The sequence below is a fragment of the Dysidea avara genome, chromosome 3 (genome assembly GCF_963678975.1).
Source record: "Dysidea avara chromosome 3, odDysAvar1.4, whole genome shotgun sequence".
Taxonomy (NCBI): Eukaryota; Metazoa; Porifera; class Demospongiae; order Dictyoceratida; family Dysideidae; genus Dysidea; species Dysidea avara.
In genome coordinates, this window is record NC_089274.1 from 8,453,771 (window position 1) to 8,475,110 (window position 21,340).

Consider the following 21,340-nt stretch of genomic DNA (forward strand, 5'->3'; position numbering starts at 1 on the left):
GGGCCTTGACACTCAATAGAGTGCAACATTTCCCATAACAATGGCAGGTACGTCTTTTTTTAGTGGTGTCTGGAAACCCCAGCCACATAAATTTTTGACAATTTCTCAAACTGCAAATTTAAACTGCTTTTTCTCCTAGTACCCTATACTTCACCATCCACAATTTATACCACCGATAGCCTAGCTCATTAGCTACAATTCGGCACTAAGCATTTTAAAATTCGCTTTTCTTTCGAGGAGGAATGAACAAATTTCTAATGCGTGTGCAAACTTTGTCCGGAAACGCCCGCCCCTACCTTACTGTTTCTGGTTAGACGCAGGTGGTTATCAGGGTCGAGGGGTCTGCAACTTAGAATTTTACCTCAATTTTATCTCTGAATAAGATTCCAAGATTCTTGGTGATTCTTGCTTGATTCGTGATGATCCCCTGATTCCTTGAATGATTCTTATGTTTCCGTGCACGATTCTTTCTGTTCTATTATGTTTCGGTATGTACTGTTTATTCTGTGTACCTAATTATTTACATATCTTACATGCCTAAAATCCTACATTATAAAGCTATAACCGTATAATGTCCGCTTTTAATAGTGGAAATTGGATGACTTACCATTCATGCTTACCTGGGTTATGTGGCCTGAACATATATTTTCTATTAACGATTTTCCGTGATAAAAGCTTACACAGCATTATGGATATAATATATTGTGATATCAACAAACACAGCACAGTATATATAGTCATTTCTAGTCACATGTCTTGCATAACCATTCTTTTGATTCTTCTATTGATTCCACTTCCACACTTAAACTCTCTAGACATCTCTTGTGGAACCATTCATTGCAGCCATCACGTTGTACCATTTTGCAACCATCGACCACCTGTAGCAATACAATCAAAATTGAGATATTCATTAGGTGTTATTGTATTGGGACTACTCACTATAGGAAAGATGGTTTTGCCAATGGAGAACGAGTAATTTTCACTGTTGATTTGCTGTGGGCGTGGCCATTGCAGCATCAACAAAAGCAAAGGTGTTGGCCTGCTAGGTACAGAAAGAGATATTCATATTCATTCTGTATTTCTTCTGCCCGAGATGATAAGGTGTGGAGTTCTGTTTAATAGTGGACAGAATTTGGCCGACCTGGCACAAGGCAGCTTTATTTTCGAAGAGTTAAATTTTCGTAGAAGCCGTGTTCTTCAGATAATTTGAAAATTAAACTCATTCAAAAATAACCTGTTATACAGTACTTGTTTGTTTAATGGTTACTAGCTATTACATAAGCAAATGAGGCAAAACCTATATATCAATCTGCAGCATTTTTCATGCTCTACAAGGTGCTGTAGCTACAAATCGAGTTTCTTCTACTTTTAACAATCACATGACCTCGCTATTTTAAGTGAATTCTTAATGCCACACTACATTTGCCGGTTCTTTATTATTTGCTATGCTGGTCACCATGGCAATGGCATAGAGACCACAATCAGCACTACCCTTCTGTAGTGCTACATTTATGACTTTAATTCTAATTGATTTTAATGGAGATATGAGGTATTTTGCAATGACCTTTTGTGTCACTAAACTAGGTCTTTGCTGCAAAGAGTCAACAACTCAACTGCACCACTTACGCAACCTCTTGTAGAGATGATAACCCAGTGATCTATCTTGCCAAGCTGCACATGCGCAGTCTGTAAACTATTGTCATTATCAAATGGCTTCAAATTTTTTGAACTTTGCATCAAAGTATTATCAAGAGTTCATAACATTATGAACTCTTGGTATCATGTAATCCGTGTATGTGCAGAAATTGTCTCTTTATTAATTCCTGTGCTGCTCCCATGTAAACATCATACAGTAAACGGTCAGTGCAAAGATGGGACTTATGCACTGTCGTTAAGCAATAGCTGCCATATTTCTTCGAGCAGCAGTTTCACTTCTCTCTTTGATTGTAGTAGTGGAAGTCAAGTCATATTTTGTTGTCTGATGTTATGCACATGTTTCTTTCGATACTTTGCACTGCCTCCTCAGAAAGGGAAATGAGTTTTGCACAGATTAGCTTATGTTTGGAAGCATCACTTCCTAAAATACCCTGAGGAAACTTTTCAGCCGTTGCACTCTCTATATGTATTGATTTCAACTAAGTGACAGTGTTAAAACAATCATTCACTGAGCAATAATTAGGGTAATTCAAGGAAGCGCAGTATATTGAAAATGTGTTCACAGATAATTGAGGATACCAACTAAACCAGGAACAGACAACAGCAATGCGTTTATTAATAGCTGTGATATTCAGTGATGTCTGATTGCACTGACAGGCCTTCTGTGTTTTTCCATCTTGGTAATAAAACTGCAAAACCTTGCCAATTCTCCATTTATGCTGGGCTTTAAAGACACAAAGATGACCAATGCAGATGTATTGACGTGTCAATGAGTCTGTTAAACCAGATATTATTTGTTTGACATTTGGATTCCTAGATTCACCCTGACCTGCCATAGAGCTGCTAGTCTTCACTTGAGATACCAAGGTAGGTGAACTGCTGGTCTTCACTTGGGGTACCAAACTGCTAGTCTTCACTTGGGTACTTAAGATAGGTGAACTGCTAGTATTCACTTGCGGTACCAAGGTAGTCTGCAGTTGGGGTACAAAGATTGAGGCTTGTGAAGATGTAGATTTTGTTCCAAATACACAGTCAGCTGAATATGGTTGTGTTGATCTGACCCTAAACAGGCGATCTGTGGAAACTCTTTCACATTCTTGAAACAGCCACACTGCTGTTGTCTTACGGATAAAACAAGTTTTTCCATTATGGGTCACTTCAACAAATGGAGTAATTTTACTATGATTCTTTTGTTGCTGCAGTTGGTTGTGTTCAAACTTTGTATACGTCGCAATTGTCATTTTCTCAGTAAACTTAAATCTGTTCTAATCTTGCCACATTCACCTTTGTCAATCATTCCAAACTGTTCCATAGCAGCAATATCTGTGACAAAGTCTTCATTTTCTGATTCTGTAGTACCATTACACCGTATGTCACCAACTAAGTTGCCATTATCATTGTCATAGTCTTCTTCATCATTGTCATCATCATCAATTTCATCAATATGAGCTGCTTTTACTGGTTTTGAAATAATATCCCTTGTTTCCTCCTTGGTAAAAGATATTCCTAGTTCATTCATTACTCTAACTGCCTCCTTGTTGGCTCTTTCATTTGCAGAAATAATGTCTTCATCAGATATTTTGCTGAGACTGGTTTCTTCAACTGAATTATATCCAACTTTTGAAGGTGTGCTGTGGGGTACGAAAGAATGGTTAAGTTCTCCTAAAACTGACATTTGCTTAAGAAAGCTAAAAGAGAACAAGGATTACAAAATACAAGTGAAGCCCAGTGAGAGTGGTGGGTATACTGCAGCTATAATGTGCCAGATGTGCAATGAAAAAAAGCATCTAGGTATTGATACCAAAAGCTGCATCAAATTGTCTAATTGGTATTGTCATGTGCATAAATAGAAAAAAAGAAATACCAGCAAACCCGCTTGATTAATACTTCTCTAAATCTAAGTCATCAGCACTACAGCTGAAGCATTTACAATCTGCCAGTACAGCTGCTTTACCAGATGATACTTCTGTTATGATCCCTGCTGAGACCACTATCAGTCCATCTGGCGTAGCTGATGAAATGCTCACAGTTGTAACAGATGAGGCAGCCCTTACAGTTGAGGTTTCTACTGAAAGTTCAGGTGTACCAGATCATACATCTTGCCAACCAGATAAGACCACTGCCAGTACTTCAGCCATAGCTGATGAGAGACACATAATTGCAAGCACTTCAGTGCTGCGAGATGGCAGTTCATGTGATCTACCCTCTGTTACCACAGCAGATGAGTGCGAGACTGAACATAAAGGGAAGGAAAGCAATCAGGTTTTTCATGTAGCCCCTCCTATTATGGAAAACTAGGAGGGGCAAATAATGACATTGCACAAACTTCAGCTGCAAAGAAGGTTAAGGCTGATTGGTCATATGGTTGTCGTAAAAAAATGGCTATGTTAAATTGTGCATCTGATCCATCACAGGAAAAGATAACAAATTACTTTGATTTGGTTGAGAAAATAGACTTATTGAGTAAGTCTAATGATGATTTGATGAAGGCTTTTAATGAAGCAAATGAAGATCAAAGAGAATTCTTGGAGAGAATGAGCGTGTTGATTTTAGATCATTTTAAAACCAGATTTTAGATCATTTTTTAACCAAATTGTAACAAATGCTGAAAAAATGCTAATAAGCACCCTCAAGGCAGAAGGCACAGAGAGGTAGTAAAGAAGCTTGTAACATCTTTGTTCTTATATGCTGGTTCAATAGAGGATATGCGTGCTATATTATTCGAAAGAAAAACGATCAATTACAGTAGTGCGGCGGCGCTTTCCAAAACAAGTTGACGGTGAACGACTATCGAAATTTTGTGAAAACCCCATACAAAAGTATGGGTAGCTAATGCGGCTCAGAGTATAACTCACCACTAATGCTACAGGCAGGCTTTCTCTCGCCAGGTGTACTACCTCCTAGATAGAAGAAATCACCTCTCCGCAAGAAACGCTGATAACTTCGCTAGGACTATAACTCATCACTAACGCTACAGGCAGCCTTTCACTCGCCAGTTATACTATCTCCTGGGTAGAAGAAGTCATTGCTCTGTAAGAATCGCTCATACTGCCACGCTATGAATCAATTCGCACTTCATTCACTGTCAAAAGATCACGTGCTTATTAGAATGTTTTCGGCATTGCATATCCTCTATGGCCTACAACCTTGTTCACAAGAATATGCTGACTGCTCCCCCAAGCCTTCGTACTGTGCAGGGAGCTATTCTCTCTCAATACCATCACATATCGGGAGGCCAGTTCCAATTCAATGAACTGCCAACGTTTTAAAGTAAATTTAATGTTCCAAATATGGTTACCATCAGTGAGGATGTGACTCGACTCTTAAGTCGAGTAGAGTTTGACATTGAGACTAACAGGCTAGTTGGTTTTGTACTTCCATGCAACAACGACGGTTTGCCCATAGTTGATTCATTTTTAGCTTTGTCCCTAGAGGGTATAGAAGATTGCTTCAGGTCACAACAGATTGCTAAATTTGTATATGCCTTTATGGTGCAATGTATCTGCAAGGAAGTCACTCCATTTTGTCTAGGATGTATTGGCACCAACAATTGCTTTACAGCAACTGAAGTGTTGAAATGTATATTTATGCAGAATGCCACAAACAAAACATCACTGTAGTTAGTTTTGGAGATGACAAGGATAGCCGAATCTTGAGGGCGATAAAGGTTTCTAGTGATTTTAAACTTAATGCTAATGACCAATTGCAACATGATCAATTCCAGTTCTCACTATCAAGTTTATTGAAAGAATTAACACAAAACAGTGGTATTGGTTCTGGTTAAAGCAAACAGCTCCCGTGATATACATGCAGGATTATGTTCACGTAGCTATTACGCTGAAGGCACGCTTGCTAAAACCATCAGTAATACTTCCAACAGGTGGTTTTCTTGCTGGGTCACATCATTTAAAAATTATTTTAAATACTTTTACAAAAGACCAACATGGAATAAAGCATAAAGACATAGAACATAAAGACAAGTAGAACTTTGAAGCTGTGTCACGAATTACTGCACAATGTGTACTTGATTTATTAGAACAGCTTCCAGATGCAAAAGGCACATTCCATTATCTTAAATGCCTACAATATTCTGTTGATGCGTACTTAAATAGGAAGTTCTCTCCTTTGGCTACAAGGGCTGGTATGCAATTTCCTTCTTCAGATTCTGGCATAACTGGCTGCTGCAGGACAAGAAGCACACCATCAGAAATAATTTTATCACATATAATGCCCATGCTTGTGTTGAATTGAATGGCCATAGTTTGATACTTCTTTTTGTTGATGTTGAGGGACAAAATTCCACAAGGTGACCAGTATATTCTTCCATGGCTATTGGGATCACAAGCATATGAACAAGCATTTAGAGCTGCACGAAGTATGACCAGCATGTTTTCAACAATTATAAACTTCAGCATGCTGGGATTTTTACATAGTTTACATAGGTTACAAATCCAATTGCAGCTAGAATCAGAGACACGTGAGACTGGTATAATATATGTACAGGTTATGTTATAATAATCAGCATGACACCCAACACTGATATTTATAGGACTCTTTTTTACCTTTTCTGCATTACTCGTAAGAATAGATTTCAAAGGTTTCATATGGAAACTTCTGCAAACATCTTTCACAAAAAGGGAGATTATATTCCTGTGCCCAGGAGGAATGCTGGGTCACGGTGAAACCTGCAGGAAAGAAATAAAATACATAACAATGTGTAGCTACTCGTGTGGCTGTATATTGGACCTCATAATTACATAGAGTAATTGGATCTCCATATGCCTCTAGTGTACTTTGTGGGAAATATTTTATTTCCCTCTGACAGTGATAGAATTTATGGATCAACAACAACACACAAATGTAGTTAGCATTGTTCACAAGCATGCATATAAATGTACAGAACGTATTGTTTTTTTCTCTCCCTACTCAAAAGTGTGCAAAGAAAATGTTGATGCTAAACTTATATCATGCATATACTGTATATGTACAGTATATTCAGTGTTGGTTGTCCCTGCTACATCTTGTTTCCCACTCAGCATTACAAGCCTTTTTGTCAGAACATAGACAAATGTTAACCTCATTCTTTTTTGAATATATGTAATCCCATCCAAAAACAGCTTATAGCTGTAAAAAAAGTGCGCGTCCAAGTAAAGCAGAGTTATCTGCGACAAAAAGTAATGATATCATAATGCTGCCATGTGCGAGGTGTGCAAGTTGTAAAATTAATATTAGCTAATCAGATAATACAATGTTATTGTTAAAGTGTTAATGAGAACTATGTGATGCTGCTATTTTTAAGTGTGTGAGCATCTTCATAAATGCCACACAAATTTAATTCTCAATAAAGCAATGTGTATAGATTCTCTGATAGCAATAAATAGTTTGAGTTTGGCCACCTTTCCTTTGTTCGTAGCATTGCCGTATACAGGAAAGACGGCCAAACTCAAACTATTTATTGCTATAAGAGAATCTATACACATTGCTTTATTGAGAATTAAATTTGTGTGGCATTTATGAAGATGCTCACACACTTAAAAATAGCAGCATCACATAGTTCTCATTAACCCTTTAACAATAACATTGTATTATCTGATTAGCTAATATTAATTTTACAACTTGCACACCTCGCACATGGCCGTATTATGATATCATTACTTTTTGTCGCAGTTAACTCTGCTTTACTTGGACGCGCACTTTTTTTACAGCTATAAGCTGTTTTTGGATGGGATTTCAATACTTTTTGTTAGAATAAGCAATGCACTGTTGATAACAGTAGGTGAGTTTCCATGGTTACAGTGACAGAATATTAAAATATAACTGTAATTGTAGTGGCAAGGGCCGCCCACATGGGGGGGGGGGGGGGGGGGGGTAACTGGGGTATTTTTCCCCCTGCCCCAGCCCGAAAGGGGCCCCTTGAATACCTGTTTAAAGAAAGATCGATATACTCTAATAGAGCAGTCAGGATCTAGATCCTTCCTTGCCACTGGACCCCTCTTTAACTCTTTTCCCTGGGCTCTCTAATTTCTCTGGACGGCCCTGTTAGCGGCATGCAACTGCAGTCAACTAACACCCATTTTAACTAGTAAACCCTTAATAACACTTTGCCTTTCATCTTGTACTGCATTAAAACGATCAAGATACTCTATTAGAGCAGTCACAAAACAGCTGTAACACAGCAATCAACATTGGGCATAGTTACAAGTTCTGCTTAGCATCGGATTGTATAGTTTAAATTACTAGCTACTTACAGACTTTACAATATAAAATATGGCACTAGTAGAAATGTGACTGTTCTATTAGAGTATCTCGATCTACTTCAAGCATTGACTAATTCAAGCGAAGAAGTTATGCCCCTGCCAAGAGATCTTGTGAAATGAAATGAGAATAGTAAAGAAAGGGCAAGTATGTACAGAGACAATAGAAGGGCGTGTAATTATGTCCTGTTGTAAATAAACGCCTTTAAATTTTATATTACTAGCTACTAAATAAGCGCACCAGAATAGGCTTGAGGCTGTTGTCTCCAAGGTTGTCTCATTACTTGTCTTTTCGTGTTGAAGGGATTTAGTCACAATTGGTGAGTTTAACTATACATGTATTTGTGTTGTAAAACTTAATTGTAAAAAGGCGATTAGCACATATCATGATAAACATGTATTTGTCACAGTAGAGTCTCTCACGATTATTAATACGAGACATTGGACCAGGGTAAAAAATTTACTGCTATATTTAGAGGTTGTAGCGTTTGTATATCTTAGTACCTTAATAAATAGTTCTCCATGATCACTAATCACTAATAGTACAGTGAAAACTGGTCATTATTCAGGCCATAGGGACAAAAATTTTCTGACCTAGCTTTTTAAAGAGGTAGCTACATTTTGCGGCCTTAAAAAAGGTAAGAAGCATGCTGTTCTAACTGGCTATAGAGATGGATTTAGTGTGTAACAGCGTATGAGACAGTGAGTGCTGGCAGCCAATCTGTTAGAGCACCAAAGGCACTGCTTCAGACTTAGGCAGTTGGCTGTCAGCCCAAAGTGTAAAAGTTTCACTATTGGTCCTTATAAGCTCCTGATGAAGAAAGTGATGAAGTCATTATCCATAGGATATATTTTTCAGAGTATCCATTTCAGTTCTACAATATAGTAGCCAAGCATAAGATGAACATAACACAGCATTCTGGTGGTTTAGTGGTGACCACAACACTGCCTGAGGTAAACTGTGGTGAGATTTGAGACTACTGGAAGCCCTGGAATGCCTTCAACACATGAAATACCAAATATCTAATGCCTGGCTTTCATCCACAGTGGACCTGTCTTGGTGGCCACTTGTACAGAAGGAAAACAGCTGCCACACAGTCTTTCGAGCAAACAGCTAGTTTCCACACCTCTTAATTATCAATATGTAAAATCTTGAGCAAAATTGTGTGTGCGAGTAAGTGTGATGTTGTGCATCGGCAGTGCCGTGTATATGGTTGCTGCCTAGCATTGACACATCACGAGTATTGAAGTCACAATGTGTTACTGTATCATCCATCTAAATACAATCTCTGAATGTGTCATTTAGTGTAGAGAACAATCTTCCACAAGAAGTGACCTCCAGGTTTCAGTGTATATTGTTAACCTTTAATATTGTTCACCATTGTGATTGTGAACTGTATGTACAGTGAAACCTCACTTAGTGGCCACCTCTTTAATAAGACCACCTCATTATATTGGCCACCTCTAGTAGATCCCAAATATAGCTAAGCAGTACTTTACCTCATTAATAAGGCCACCTTGTTATTCAGGCCAAATTTTGTGGTTCCACAGCTGGCCATATTAATGAGGTTTCATTGTACTTATGTGAATTTTTATTTTTCGTAACTTTTCTTCAGGTTTACTGATGGGCACTATGAAGCATTGTTGACTGGTCCGTACATAATGTGGTGACTTGAAATGCTAAAACAGTACGTAGCATGTCTTGTATGTACATGTAATGTGTTGTAATGTGTCCACACATCCACACATCTTAGAAATAAATATAGTTGTATTCTCTATACTCAGTTCCATTGTGCCACCATAGATAATGTATGTCACATGGATTGGAAATGCCCGTATTATTTACATAGTGACGTCATGGGCTATCCTTGTTTCGCTGCGCGTAAACTTTATGGCCTCGACAGGAGGAAGATTTCGCTGTACCTGTAACCAGCAAATTAGTGTTTGTTGTTTACAGCTGGGTTAGTTGCCACCTACACTAATTGGAGGCTGGACAAGGTAGGGACGCTGGAGAGCAGTAAACAATAGCGTAAGAAAATTCAGGTTCAAAGGTGAAATATGGGGTTTCAAAACGGTTGTGCAAATTTCCTGAAGAAACAGAAAATGTAGCATTGTTTCTTTGCTGCTGTTTACACCACTTGTAGCAGGCAGAGTGTAATAGGCTAGCTAGATATTCACTGCTTCGCTGTATATTTCCACTACTTCGATAAAACTTCAGAAAACATGCACTACTTTGTGCTATTGTTTAGCTCAAGCTGAGCAGTACTGTAGCTTAAAATTTATTTCAATGTATCACACATTTCTTTGGTTGTGTAAATGCAGTGACGAGAAGTTGGCTAATAGTACTGCTGTTGAATTATTAGCTAGTGCGTACCTGCCATTGTCACCTGTCGCAAACAATATTTCTCCCAGTACCCACAGACACGCTGTGTTCTTGTTCAGTACACAACGCAACACAATAAACAATGTAAAAGGAATGTCCACGCCTACGAACCGGCCTTCAAACAAGCAAGAGAAAGCCAAACAACCACTCAACAAGTTTCCCAATCTATTGGCGCACCATAACTAGGATAGGAAAATAATTTAACTGGCATTTCCAATCCAGTAGGAACGCATACATTATCTATGGTGCCACTGGGTCATAAGTGGGTTGAGTATGGATTATCTAGGACATTTGAGTCACATTTTGTCCTGGCCAAGTGTATCTCATCCACTGACAGAATATACAGGATCAGATCACGTGTATAAATTACGGTGGAACTTGTTTATTGCCACCTTCACTCAATAAGCAGGTAATAGTGTATAAATTCTCATTTGGAATTGGCTTTTCAAGAGAGGTTGTCTTTCTATACTGGTGGCCATTAAGACAGGTTGTACTGATAGAGTGTACATACTAGAGATGCAACAATATCCTCCACTTAGTGTCGTTTGATAGTGATGCAATGGAGACTATGTATTGTTGCATTTAAATACTATACTATTATATTGCAACTCTAGCATGTATTTATAACAGGAATGTTTGTTAACTGTTTAGACATACTGGAGCGACACCCACTCATCTGGATTCTACAAATGGAGTCATATTAACTTGTCATCGTACCTATTTGTTACTCCCATTGTGCTTGGATGAATATACATGCCGTCATGTGAGACTTGCTACCATGGCGGGCCACTGGAAAACATTTTCATAACAGTCATTATTGTACAATTCTTACATTATTGTTGTGAAAAGTGTTTGGTATTCATGTGTCCTCTGTATGTTGTAATTACATGTGTAATTTTTGTGTGGGGGTGTTATAAAATGCAATAATGCATGGTGACAATTGGCTAGCTACATGTGCTAATTACTCGCAGCTTGTGTCAACAACTGGTAACCGCAGTTGTACTCTGTGTCATTCTTTAAGCCGCGCCCTTAGAGGACAAATTACATCACGGTGGGGGCGACTAAATTCAAATTTAAAAACGAACGATGGTATGCAGCACCATAGGGTGGACTATAATCTATGGCAGCACACTTCTTTGTGGCTATATGCACTGATTAACTACAAAGAGGGCCAGTTCATCAATACCCAGTGACCGCAGTTGTGCTCTGCGTCATTCTTTAAATTCCGTGTAAAATTCTTAGAGAGCAAATTACGTGGGGGCGACTAAATTCAAATTTCAAACTAGTCATTCTCGAAAACATATGTTTCAATCTGAACGAAACTTTTAGAACAGTTTAAAGATACATTGCCCTACATGCCAAGCGAGTATTGCGGAAAACAACAATCTGGGATTTGTATTTGGCCTCTAGGTCGACTGAGGACGACTGAAACTTCGTTTGGTGCTGAAATTACGACGGTAGGGTAATCATGTATGGTGAAATCGATGATGTGAATCTTGAGGCGATTGAGTGAATACTGAAGTGATAGCAGGGCAATCAATGTTTGGAATGCACAAAGGAACGCAAGGCATACACCTGCGGTTGCGTCTAACCGCATGCGATAAAAAATAAATAAATAAAAAATAAAATAAAAATGAAACTTCACCTTTGATGTCGGCAATCTCGATCACGAAACAATCGGCATGGATTTGCTTCACTGCTTGTGTGGTAGTTACTAGTAACATGATGAGTTCAACTCTAGAGTTTCAGAGGGATAGCGTAAATGGCGGGTGAGTTACAGGACGGCCGAATTTGACAACGTTCGTTCCTGTAAAATCCTCACGTAGTGGTCTCGTCATTTATTGTCTGCGGCGCGCATTTCTGCTTTACTGGCCGCACGACTCACTACCGTGAGTCTTGATATTGATGATCTCAAGCCTTTTATATAGGCAGTTCTCCAGTATCTATGCCCCAAAGTTTGCTAGTTAATATATTATAAATAAAACAGAAGTAGATGGATGAAAGTATGTGACCGGGCCTGCTATAATAGAGCACATTGACACATAAAATTTGAAATTTTCATATTTTTATACCATCATGCTATTATACATACGTATATGGTCATACAGTTTTAGCCATTATGAATTTAGTTAGGTACATACGTATATACAAATCAAGCAAATATTCTATTACAGTACTGAGATATGGTTATATGATGGGGTGTAGTTTGTGCCCACATGTCCTATTTTTTGCAGGCCCAGTTCGAGGAGCAAATATGTAAATTGTGCAACACTAAATGCAAGGCTTGGATGGTTGATATGAAACTCCATCCACACTATACATGTGCATCTATAGTACATTATGTGTGTGACCGGATTTGACAAAACCAGGCTTCCACACATATCCAACGCATCAACTGTAATTTGACCACTCAGTGTTATTGGCCTACAATTTTCACACAATTCTTTGATAGCTTTATAAAATGGCATGTCAAAATTTCAAAATGATATAGCTAGTCCTCCAAACTACTAACCAGCACACTGTTGCTAGAGCCAGTGTGCATCAGTACTGCTTTCAGAGTGTGTCATGCAGCATTATCACACCCATGTTAGTGTGTCATGATCACCAGTTTATCTACAGTGCATACCTGTTGTCATTAGGAAAAGTGTTCTTTACATATTCCAACATTTTGTCAATGTCATTACGCTTGGATGACTCATTAACATTCATCTTTGCAATTATTTGAAGAGTGTAATAACCACAAGCTACGAAGATGTTCTGGATGTATGGTGGCAGTTTCTGCTGCATCACTGTGATGGCAGCTTCAGCCTGACTGGACATATTATAGCTATCATTGGCAGGCTCGCACATCCCTATTGTCTGGCTTGCTCCTTCTGCACTCATCACCCTATCGGGTCTATATACAAAAAGCAGAAATTGTGTTAGGTAGCTTTTTAATAGTAACTGTGTGGCTTGCTCTATAGCTAGCAGCCTTACTAATTGCTCCGCAACAACTACAAGCCAAATTAGCAAGTACACTCGTGTGCGTGAAGTATCATATCCTTGGTACACCACTAAAGGTAATCTCACGTTCAAAGTCTGAGAAAGCAAGATGAGAAGTAAACAAACCGATTAAGAACAGGTGCTGTGTGCCTTGTCTGATACGCGCCATTACAAAATCACATGATACCATCACAAAACACAATGTTTTACTGAAATTATATGTGCAATATTAATAATTTATGGCAGAGTGACATTGTTACGATTCTGGTGTGATTCGCCTTGATTCTCAGGATAGTTTACATGATTCCTAGAGTTGTGGACCCCTCGATCAGGGTCAAACAGGTGCAAAGTGTTGACAACAGTAATTGCCTTGTTTGCCAGTACAAGGAGGCGGCTGGATGGTGAACCGCTATTGCTGTCACTTTCATTAACACAGCAGTAATGACTACCAGACAAAAACACTGTCCTTGTACTGGCAAACAAGGCAATTACTGTTGTCAACGCTTTGTACCTGTTCAACCCTGATAACTTTTCAGACGATAATTTTTACAGCTACAATGCAAACTATTCTACAACTAAACTACAAACACAATTACAACAGGGGTTTGGGGAAAGGAAAATCAGTGTCCTCACACTGCAAAACCCAGTACTATAAAATCATACAGACATTGTTCGTCCACAAAGAAACTGAAAGTTGCTGTAACAAATGTTTACGAGCCTGTTTGGTTGACGCACCACTTCTGGCTGTGGTGTGGTCAGTGATGGTATGAAGGGTTCAAAGTGCAAATGGTGACCAAATACCAAAAGTTTCTACAAGTGGGACAAAGTCACACCCCGCCTCCTCTATAGTATCTTGATGTCTCTGGTCCTTAGCTAACTCACCAGCTGCAGCAGCTACCCCAGCACAAGAAGAAATGTGAGAAGGCTGGGTAGTGCTACGAACAGACACGTCAAAATAAGCCAGATGACCATACTGAAAATCAGGGTGGTACACATCACCTGGGCGAGACCCACTTGCGTCTAACCAGAAACATTAATTTGCAACCTTGAAGGATTCCATAGCTTGTTGTTTAACAACACCACTTTTTCAAGCTGTTTTCATTATCGTATTTCAACGTAGTGCAATCATGATTGTCAGTGGCCCCATTCAAAATGGCGGAAGGCTGTTGCTATGATAGTGACGTAACTTTGGAATGTGTCTTAAGGTTACGGAATAGTTTAAACTACGTGGGCGGAACAAATTACAAAACCTGCTTTAAACCAAGCAGGGATAAATAATTTCAACAACTGTGTTGTGTTAGCAATACAACTAATTGTGCTTGTTTGTTTTTACTACAGAACAACGACTGTTCTTGGGTGTGTGGTCTACAATAGAGCGATGTTTTATAAAAACGCGCCGCCAAAAACCAGACTAACAGATTACTGAATCCTTATAATTTCAACACAAGTGGCTAAACAATTTAAATATCTAGGTCCTGTGGAAGCGATTTTTTAAGCTACTGGTTGTATAGACGTTTTATTGAACTTTTAGTAGTTTTTTCGAGTGAAACAAGCTCTTTGAAGGCATGTATCTGAGTCACTGGGAAGAAACATGCCAAAAACGCTTCCACAGGACCTAATAAATTTAATATACAATATCACTATGCCCCAGAAAAGCCAATAGAGCCTACAGCTTTTGCTGTATTTGGCGGCGGAAAAACATGATAGTGACAGCTGGAGCTGAGCGATGTACGGGCTGGCTTACTCGAGGGGTCCGTCACTAGCGAAATCATCGACGATATTCGGAATATGGGCATTGTATTCCATGATATTCCATATTCCTGCATATTTCAGATTATATTTCAAATATTCACGATATTCTTGCATATTCCATAATTCAATTGGATTCCTCAATATTCCTGAATATTCCTCTACATTCCATCCATGTATTATTTATTTAGGCTACTGGTTCATATCAAATGAAGTGCTTTTCACACAGTTGGGACGATTACGCCGAGGATTACGCAGTACGAGCAATGATGGTTAGCCGGCATGTTGCAATGGAGCCAGCGAGGAGCGGGCCATTTTATATAGACTCAATCAGTAACTGAGCTGGCCAAGACGAATGTAAGTATAACCCCTCCAGCCAAAACAACTGCTTACCAACAGAGCTACAGCTACTTTCCGCGAACCATCAAGCAGTGGAATAACCTTGAGAATAAGTGAGGAGAACAAGAAGTTTGATATAATTGACGCCCGCCGCAGATAATTAAATGATGTAATTTTATATCACGTGATAAGAACAATATACGAAAATACACGTACATATACGGAAATGTGATTTGAATATATTCCATATTTCAGTTCTGATGTTCGACGATATTCCTGCCAGTGACGGACCCCTCGGGCTTACTTGTGTTACTACAACAAATTGTAGTGTTCCACTTGCCTCAAACTACACTGTAGCTACACAAAAACATTAAATATGAAGGGCTTCACCTTCATTTAAAACTTTTTACGCTGCTAGACTGGTTTTATGGGCTTCTCGAAAAGTATCGATAGGCATTCAAAATTTTGAACGATTGCCCGTGACTATACCGTAACCTTAATCAAGTTTTCCTGGCCTTACATGCCTTTAATAGCTACATACAATTGAAAAACAACAATACTGAACCTCGACAACAACAAGCAACAAAAAACACGCACTTGACCCAAGTCAGGGATGACGGGTCCATTGCTCAACCTTGAAAATATTCCTCCTCAAAATATAGGAAGGCTTTTTTCTTCAGCTGTGCCCTGAGAATGCGCTATTATTAGGAGCAGGTAACGGGATCACGTGCAGTTGCAACGCGGGAAAATTGGCGGACGAGACATGAATTTGGATACAACAGACGGTGCAACTTGAATCGCGTATATACTATGGACCAAGTTAGTTCAATGGATACGCCAAGGCGACAAGGTTCTGTTGTTACAGTATAGTGAGCCATAGATTAAATATCTATGAGTGAGTGTATGCGTATAAATTAAGTTTCGCGGGCAAGGCCGCTTTTAAAAGTTCAGAAGTCTCGCTCATACCCAGACTGTGGGTGACGGGAAATACAAAAGGCGGTATGGGCACAAGACTGCTCGTTATTTTGAGGGTGTACATTTTGATGTCACGCACGACATCAACACATCTGTTATGGATGCCAGGGAATGTCCCCTCCCCCACCCTCCCGCTACATGAACAGAGTATTGAGTTGGAGAGAGAAATCTTGAGATTGATCTAGCATTCCTTGAAAGCTCAAACCATTGAAACCATAAGTACCAAATTAGAGATGTAAATTTTGACCACTCACCTCGAAACCACTTCGCTTTTGTTAGCGCAGTTTCAAGTGCCATCACAGGGTGTAATGTGTGGGTGTGTGGGGGGGGGAGGGGGGGGGGGGGGGATCTGAAAATGAAATCTCAAATCATTTATAGTCTGAATATTTCATGTAAATTATACTGTAAATTATTTTGCATGTTATGTTGCAATCAATTTAGTCGACACGTTTGTACAGGCAATAGCACAACTTTAACCTGTATTTCTGGCCTTACCAGTGATCCAGTTAGCCTGGAAGCCATCTGAGTGCATAAAAAGTGTTAATATATGTCTAGCTAGTTAATTTGGAATCTGGTTGGTTTGGGATCCAAAATTTTGCAAAAAAAAGTGAGATTTGGAACTACACACAATTTTTGGGTGGTGTCGGGCCCCTCGGTGTAATGTTGAACTAAAATGTGTGGCATTTGTACAGAAACATGGTTAAGTACACTTAAAAGCCATACAACTATGGTTAGTATGGTATGGTGGAACTAATTATGTGAAGCCTTACAATTCCCATTAAGCAAGTGCCTGTTTTCACCCACATTTTTAATTGAAAATTTTTAATCGTCAATATCTTTCGTTATAGTAGCGTGAATTCTACAGAAATTTGTATCTAAGCAACCTTAGACCATCTACATTACCAGAGTGGGATAGCATGATTTCTTTACAAGAATACATATTGCATAAATTATATCCTTCTTCATTTTACTTCTCCACAATGGAGCAATGGAGCGCCTAGCTGTTTGACTTACAAACGTTTCTTACCTTGTAGAACAATGTGACAGAGTCCTTATTGTGTATAAGAGTATAACAGTTTGAGAAAGTACATATTCATGGCTTCTGCATAGGGTAAAACGCCCTGGAAACAAAGATCTCGAATAATCTCTCTGTAGTCTTTTAGAGACATGCTTTCCCAAGCCTGTACCAAATTTTGATGGCCTATGGCACGTAATTTTGAAGATATTAGATGGATAGTGAGACTAGTTGGCTGGCAAGGGCGCACTCCGTATAGCACTAATCACGAGACATCAGTGTACTTCGTCACCAGTGAATTTAACCAAAGTTTTGACAAACGTACTGAGGCCTTCTTGACCTACTTATTTCAACAGCAGTCTGATGGAGTCAGTTCTTTCCTATGCTACAATCAGGTTTGAAACGGTTTATAGTTTCTGGTTTACAGTTTTCTGGGTTTGTTCCTGCATGACCACCAACATCATGTTCATTTAACTTTATAAGGCTTTACATAATTACTTCAATGCCACCTTAAGTTGGCCATTCACAGAGGTGGCCTTTCTAAGCAGGTAGGTGCTAAGGAAGTAGTTTCAAACCTAGTAAACTATCAAGGAAGTGTATGTATCAGGTAGACATTATTGTCCATGGTGTAATTACTATGTACCACATGGGTGAATCACCTACACGTGTTGGCATGGTTCATGAGTGTGGGCCATGTGAATTTCAATGGTGGATACGAGATATGAAAAACAACAAGATGTTACTGTATAAGGTTTCAAATGTACTTGTAATGACATAAGTATATGAAAAGCTCAATTGTGACCAGATCTGTGAAAAGTGGTCTTATATAGCCTTTCCGATTGTACATACTTGGTAACCCATAACTCACTTGTGAAAATGGTACCACCCTGAAATTTGGTTACTAAATATAGGGTTGGCAATGAAAAAAATCGACCCTCTTTGGATTAACTTGCAACTCAGGGGACGGAGCCTACCAGTGGTCTAGTTTTAAACCGTGGGTTCGGTAGCAACCAAATGCCTTCCATTTAGAATATAGCCATGTCATTCTTAAATTTTGATGGATATTGGCTCATTTTCATAAAAATGGGCAGGAACATCTAGAATGTTTTCCAGTGCTTTTTCGGGTTATTGAGTGAGGTGCTCTACAAAATACACTTGCCTAAAAGGTGATTTGCTGTACTTCAAATTTCGTTAAAACGACACTTGATAGGTATGCAATGAAAATTCAACCACTGAAACTCATGTAATGAAGTCCAAGGTTGGTTTACTAACTCTCAGGTACCCTTTTAGACCTTATTAAGTGGAGTTTTACAGTGTTGACATGCCAACGCAAGCTGATGCTCTTGCTCACACTATGAATTAGAAACTCGATGGTTTCTTTGTAGCTGAACTGTCTACAAGGTAACTTCTTTTAGCTGATCTCTCTACAGGGTGAATTTTATGTAGCTGAACTCTCTACAGGGTGATCTGTTCGTAGCTGAACTCTCTACAGGGTGATTTGTTTGCAGCTGAACTCTCTACATGATGGTTTCATTGTAGCTGAACTCTCTACAAAGTAACTTCTTCTAGCTGATCTCTCTACAGGGTGACTTGTTTGTAGTTGAATTCTCTACAAGGTAACTTCTTCTAGCTGATCTTTCTACAGGGCGATTTGTTTGTAGCTGAATTCTCTACAGGGTGATTTATTTCTAGCTGAACTCTCTACAGGGTGATCTTTTTGTAGCTGAACTCTACAGGGTGATTTTTTTTTTTTTTTTGCAGCTGAACTCTCTACATGATGGTTTCTTTGTAGCTAAACTCTCTACAAGGTGACTTCTTCTAGCTGATCTCTCTACAGACAGGGTGATTTGTTTGCAGCTGAACTCTCTACATGGTGGTTTCTTTGTAACTGAACTCTCTGCAAGGTGAGCTGATCTCTCTACAGGGTGATTTGTTTGTAACTGAACTCTCTACAGGATGACTTGTTTCTAGTTGAACTCTCTACTAGAGCTGGGATGAAGCTCCGAATGTTTCGTGGGTTCCAAGGTTAAGTAAACTTTGAATTATAAAAGTATCCTTCGAAGCTTCGTAATGCACCCATAGTCTACGAAAGAATTACAAATAACTGTCGTTATCTTTATTGCAGCTGCTTATTCCTCTTGTGTGATCAACGTTCATCTCTTCGTGTGTCACGCCCACTTTAAGCCATCGTAGTTCAGTTTGCTATCATAGTTGTTGCTTAAAACACCTTATAAAGTGATAGACAAGGCATGGAAAATGTACTTTTAGTCATTACTTGATGTTTACCTATGCATGATTGCAGTATAGTGGACACACCCATTTGTAATTGATTGATCGCATTATTCAGTACAGCTGCTATGCACTTTCCAAATGCTTACATACTTATTAAATAGGTTTAGAAAGATAAAACTTAAGGATGATGTGCATAAATACAAGAAAACCTGTAACTTGAAAGCTAACACCGAAGCTTCGAATGTTCGAACATTTTATTAGTGAATGTTCGAAGGTAAATTTCCCAGCCCTACTCTCTACAGGGTGATCTGTTCATAGCTGAACTCTGTAGGACTTTCTATGATGATTATTCCAGTTACATACTGATTTTCAGCTCATTGCTCTAAGCGGTTTGCGTGAAAACTGATAGTTTTTTATTCATAAAAATTGATCGCGTAATTGTGACACAGGTTGGGTTTTGTGTCATATCTCCATGGTCTTTATCTCGATTCCTTTCAAACCACAAAAAGGCATTCCTACGATGGTTTCTCCATCTACATATCAATTTTCAACTCATTCCTCCAAGGGGTTTACCCTGTGGGCGTGACAGACCTTCGACCTTATTTTATGCAAATAATTGGTCATAACTCCGTGAATGTTCATCGGATTCCTACCAAAGTTGGTACTGAGATCCGAGCCCTTTAAGTATGCCAAATTTCAGCCCGATTGGAGCATGCATTCATGGACTTTGCGAAGTGTGCGAATGAAGAAGAAAAACAAAGAAATTAAAACAAAATTTTGTTCGCTTGTATCTCGGAAATGGCTGGAGCAATTTTCTTCAAATTGGTGTGTACACTCCCCTAATTGGCCGGCACTTCTCTAGCAAATTTGGTTCCAATCGGATAAGGGATCACAGAGCTACACAGGTGTGAAAATTGTGTTTTCTTCCTGTTAATATACTCATGGTGTGGCACGCCGGCTTCTTGGGCCGCACGACACACTACCGTGTGTCTTGATACATGAGCAGTTATAATCAGTTAAACTTAGGAATTTGGAAGGGTTATACAATCCCTTTTCACAGATCCGGTCACAATTGTGGGTTTAGACAGTGAACAAATAAGCACAAGAGATTGAAGTGCGAGTTAATAATGATATTTTAAGTGTAGCTAAGCACTAACTACCAATAATCATGAATAAATTGTAGTCATGCATCAGTCTGTTTGTGCTATGTAACAGAGCCAGATATCTAGCATTTATCAATAGAACTGATTAACTGTTATTTTAAAAGTTTTATTTCAGTCAAAGAATTTCCTTTGAATACTTTCACATGCATGTTAAATTTTAGTAACATATGTTGTTGCAGAAATGACACTACTGAATGGTGCAGTAATGTTTGACCAAATTAAAAATAGTAAGCGACTTACTTTGTGAAAGACCAGTGTATTATGTGTGATGTGTAGAGAATGAATTGCCAACAATGATAGACCTCAATCGCTATGTTACTAAGAAGTATGCTGCTGACTGGAAAGACATTGGAATAGAATTGGGTTTAGAATTAGATGTGCTTAACATCATAGAGAAGGACTATCCTCAACAAAGCGTATCTTGTTTTCAAAACACACTGGACAAGTGGTTGAAATTAAAACCTAGTGCCTCATGGAAAATCTTGGAAGTTGCTATTACAAATGTAAGAAGAGTTAGTCTTTGCCTTGATCCGGTTAATGATTTGTATGGTGAGTGAATTATCGTTATCACTGCATACACAGTAGTCGTCAA

General features: G+C 38.9%; 1 protein-coding gene and 2 long non-coding RNA genes across 3 annotated transcripts in view; 2 read left to right on the forward strand and 1 right to left on the reverse strand.

Annotated features, from left to right (window-relative positions):
* Window positions 1-675: 675 nt before the first annotated feature.
* Window positions 676-16,096, reverse strand: LOC136249246 (uncharacterized). The gene is made up of 3 exons (XR_010698129.1): window positions 15,961-16,096; window positions 6,219-6,341; window positions 676-878 (listed from the first exon to the last, which is right to left on the reverse strand). It is a non-coding gene; the product is annotated as an uncharacterized lncRNA (long non-coding RNA).
* On the forward strand, window positions 8,137-11,235 carry LOC136251698 (uncharacterized). Its single transcript, XR_010699158.1, has 3 exons — window positions 8,137-8,230; window positions 9,527-9,598; window positions 10,945-11,235. It is a non-coding gene; the product is annotated as an uncharacterized lncRNA (long non-coding RNA).
* Window positions 16,087-21,340, forward strand: part of LOC136249245 (protein NLRC3-like) — a 45,698-nt gene continuing 40,444 nt past the window's right edge. The window contains exons 1-3 of the mRNA XM_066041209.1: window positions 16,087-16,213; window positions 20,928-20,975; window positions 21,025-21,297. Coding sequence (XP_065897281.1) covers window positions 16,174-16,213; window positions 20,928-20,975; window positions 21,025-21,297 — 361 coding nt within the window. The 5' untranslated portion in view covers window positions 16,087-16,173. The remainder of the gene's footprint in view (window positions 16,214-20,927; window positions 20,976-21,024; window positions 21,298-21,340) is intronic.